The 3,986-nt window shown below is 45.1% G+C and overlaps 1 protein-coding gene across 1 annotated transcript; it reads right to left on the reverse strand.

Annotated features, from left to right (window-relative positions):
• Nucleotides 1-1,342: 1,342 nt before the first annotated feature.
• POSPLADRAFT_1037680 (hypothetical protein) lies at nucleotides 1,343-2,331 on the reverse strand (the record flags this gene model as incomplete). The annotated part of the gene is made up of 2 exons (XM_024477248.1): nucleotides 1,343-1,950; nucleotides 2,001-2,331. 2 exons carry the CDS (start codon nucleotides 2,329-2,331, stop codon nucleotides 1,343-1,345), a joined length of 939 nt encoding a protein of 312 aa, XP_024332775.1.
• Nucleotides 2,332-3,986: the final 1,655 nt, after the last annotated feature.

Here is a 3,986-nt window from a genome sequence, read left to right on the forward strand (position 1 = left end):
ATCGTCTACGAGTCAGGCATCAATATAGGAGTATAGACCATTGTATCATTGTATGTATTATCGTCATGGACTGAGAATGTGTTATGAGACTCATTATAATAAGCATTTGATAACATCATTTGACTTTGGTTGTTAGCATGTATTAAAGTTTCACCTTATGTAATTGCAATCCAACTTGCTTTATATGCTGTGGTCAACTTTTTATATTGTGTTTGAAGGCTTAGATCATTGATCAAGTATGCAAGTATAAACCTTATCATGAACAAAGAACAATCCTTTGCAATTTTGATGTTTATCATATCACAACATTATATATTCAGAGTGTTCTTATAACTCTTAAACAACATTCCTTTGTAGATATCAAAGATTTTCAAACTGCATAAAGCAAATCATGGAACAGTTAGCTAAGAGTGCTCATTACTAACTGGAATATAAGATAATGTATAAAGTGACTATCATACATAATAGCACTGGTAGTCAAGACCAATTGCTAGGATCTTGTGCAAACAGTTTGATCTTATATGTTGGGAATGTAACACGCAAGCAACACATTAAAGTGTATTTGAAACATTGCCCAGATGCCAATATAACAACAAAAAATCATTCAAAACATGAGCATACTTCAATGAATAACAAATCCTATATATATATTATGTTTTAATTATACAGATTATAAGGTTGTGTATGCACCTGAGTATTGAGCTCAACATCAAGTGTTACAAGCACCCATTGAGAGCCCACCCCAGAGCACCTGCCTAATTGAGCTCAACATCAAGTGTTACAAGCGCCCACCAGTGGCCCACAGACCATTTGTTTGCATGTGTTGACACAAGTCGCATGATGGCAGTAAGTATGGTTTCAAACTCAGATAGTCTATATCAGCCACAGCATACAATCACAGCTTATCGGTGTTTGAATACTGTGGGAACAACCTTCCTCATTGAGCTTAACGCCAAGCATTACATGGAATTCCAATATAAGAATGATTCTTCGTACCTCAGAAATTGTAACAGCACGCAGTGCAAAGTGAGATGCCCTTTGTGACCTTGAACTGAATACGTGGAAAGAGTTCAAGCTCCAGGTACTTCTGTATGCCTGCGGGGATCTCGTGATTTACAATATGATGGCAATAGACTTTTGCGGCATCGAGGATAAACTTGTTCTTGCTGAAGTATGCAAGCTTTGCCGGATTCATTGCCCACTTGTTCGAACGAACATACAAGTGCAACTTGGCAGTGATAGTCGGGTCAGAAAGGAGGGTGAAAACCTTGATGTGCCTCCCTCGGAATGAGACAGGTAAGTCTTGTCCTTCTTGTCACTTGTGCACCCATTGTCTCACGAGTCATCTGCCCCATTTCACTGCGAATCTATGACTTTCAGCAGCCCTCTGGGATGCATCAACAAGCTTCTGCTGGTTATCAACAACCATCCTTAGGCAGCTTTGGATTGCTTGTGCACAGTGTGCCTGAAGCCCATTGTGTTCTGACTCGAACACAGCACACTTTGAGTCAATTAACTTCTCAATAGCAGCAAGAGCCTTGACGGACTCCTTCTGCTGTGCTTTCTTCGCATTTTTATGTGCTTGACGAAAGCTTATGTTGAGCTTCTGGCGCTTGAGTGGCAGAGGTGCTTGGGTATGGAAAGTAACAGATGAAGAGGAAAGTGTATGGGTATCTGAGCCAGGTGAGTCCCCATCCTCGTCTTCCGGATCTGTCTGATTGTCATCTTTATCCAGCTCATCCTCAGAGCTAGAAATGTTTGACAGATAGCCAGTGAAGATTGTGTTGTCATTCGATCCTGCCACTACGGGAAGTGCATTTCGCGATGGCAGTATTCCCGCACTGTCTGCGTGCGTGGATTGCTGGACCTGCATGTGCTTCGTGCCTTTGGTAAGAAATGCACACATCATGCTCGCGCCTTGGCTGTAGTAAGGTGAGCTGCAGGCCGGAGCTTCATGAATGACAGGACTACTGACCTTGTTTATAGCTTTTGATCCTCACTCTCCTTCTGCTGTGCAAACAGCTCATTTCGACATCCTGTCCTGTCTGAATTTCTGGTATACCTAAGGCACCAGTTTCCCTCAGCCTTCTTCCAGTCCTTCGAGGTAATGCCCCTTTGCAACTCCTCGTATGCTGTTGGTTGACCTGAGGCCTTCATCTTGAACCTCCCATACTCCCTGCAGAGACTTTTTACCAGCTTCTTCCCTTCCATCTCCGAGGCTTCCAGGTCTGATTCTGAGCCCGAGTCGCTCCCAGACCATTCAGACTGACTTCCATCAGGCACATGGAAGTTGATGCCACCTGACCAGATGCATTCACCATCACTTTTCATAACAGTCAAGTCAATAGGTGAGGTGGGATGTTTGATTTGAGCATCATTGGGCTCCGAATCTGAGCTAATCAAGATCACTGCCTTTTGACAGGCCTTGCCTTCGCAAGCACAGGCAGCAGCAGTGATTTGTCACAATGTGCTCTGCCACAGTCCCCTGGTCGGCCTAGGACGATCCCCCGGTGGCGGGAGCCACCACACCATGTGACCACATGGTTGTATCAATTGCGGAGCAATCAGACAAGAGCACAGCTCCGGCCACACTTCTTTTGTTCCATTGTTCCTGTGGCCAAGTGGCCTCTGTTCTCCTTTTGGACTCTATTGTTCTTTTCCTTATTGTTCTGTCATGGGAATGCTTTCCCTTGCTCATGTATATAAAGAGCTCTGTAGCGACCCTTTAATACACACTTCTGTGACCCACTTCGACTTCAGCCCCACTTGTGGCATTCAGTCCTTTAGTGCTAGTGCTGTGCAACTGCTCCCTGCATCGCCTTTTGATATGATTTTGTGTTGTTTTGATTTTGATACCATAGCGCGGAATGTATTCATTACAAAAGAACATTGCCGAGAGACTGCAGCGCCACCGCTGTCACTCCCAATAAGTACTATGCTATGTGCTATATGGTACACCCTACAGCCCACGGGTGCTTCCTAGTCAATGTACTGCCTGACCAATTTGGCCACTGCACACTTTAGGTGGTGACTAAGCAGTGTGCACCATAGGGACCCCAGTTTTGACCTTTTGTCCCTAGGTCAGTAAGCTCTCCTGTATTTACTTATCTTTCCTTACTGACTAATATTATCTTGTCCCTGGCCTTGAACTTGAGCCTTGCTCGTTTATCACTTCAATCAATACCCTGTTGAATGCTCCTGGGCTTGAGGTTTGTTTGTTCCCCTGTTGCTTGACTTCAAGTCACGATACAAAGAGTAACAATACATTTTCCATATAAGGAAATTGTCTTATATGGTAAAGACCAAAGTGGTAGAGGATCACATTTTGAGTATGGGAAAAATTTGTCCCAGCACTTTTCCTTATTTAGTTAAGCCTTAAAATGCAAAATACCAATTTGAATGCGATGTATAAAGCAAATATAATGAAAATAAAAATGAACAATTGACTTCTCTATGGATCCAGTTCTTATCCTTCATATAAAGCATATATTGGAGGCAATACAATACACCAGGGCAGATTGAGGTCGTCCGCTTCAGGAGGGGGTTGGTGCGCAGCTTGTGGCGCAGGAGGTGGCTGAACAGCTAGAGGCGCAGGAGGTGCAACTGGTGCAGGGAGCGCAGGAGCTTGGACAGGCACTGGAGCAACTGGAGGAGGTGCTGCTGCAGGAAGTGGCACAATAGGGGCCTGAGGAATGGCAGCAGGCACAAAGTCGTCGTCCCCCCCTTGATCCAGTGCAGGTACAAAGACAGGGACAGGCTCAGAGGTCGGAGGGTCGACAATGGGAGTGGAAAGCGAGGCAGGAGTGCGCCTCAGGCCAGGGAAGAGCCGCTCATCAAACTCGGCACGTTCTGAGATCACCACCTTCCTGGTGTCAGGGCAGTAGAACTTCCAGCCCTTGTAGCCATCAGGGTAGCCAATAAACACGCATTTCTGCATGTGAGGCGACAGACCCTTGCGCTGGTCCTTCTGGATGTGCACGATAAGC

Source organism: Postia placenta, assembly GCF_002117355.1.
Source record: "Postia placenta MAD-698-R-SB12 unplaced genomic scaffold POSPLAscaffold_103, whole genome shotgun sequence".
Taxonomy (NCBI): domain Eukaryota; kingdom Fungi; phylum Basidiomycota; class Agaricomycetes; order Polyporales; family Adustoporiaceae; genus Rhodonia; species Rhodonia placenta.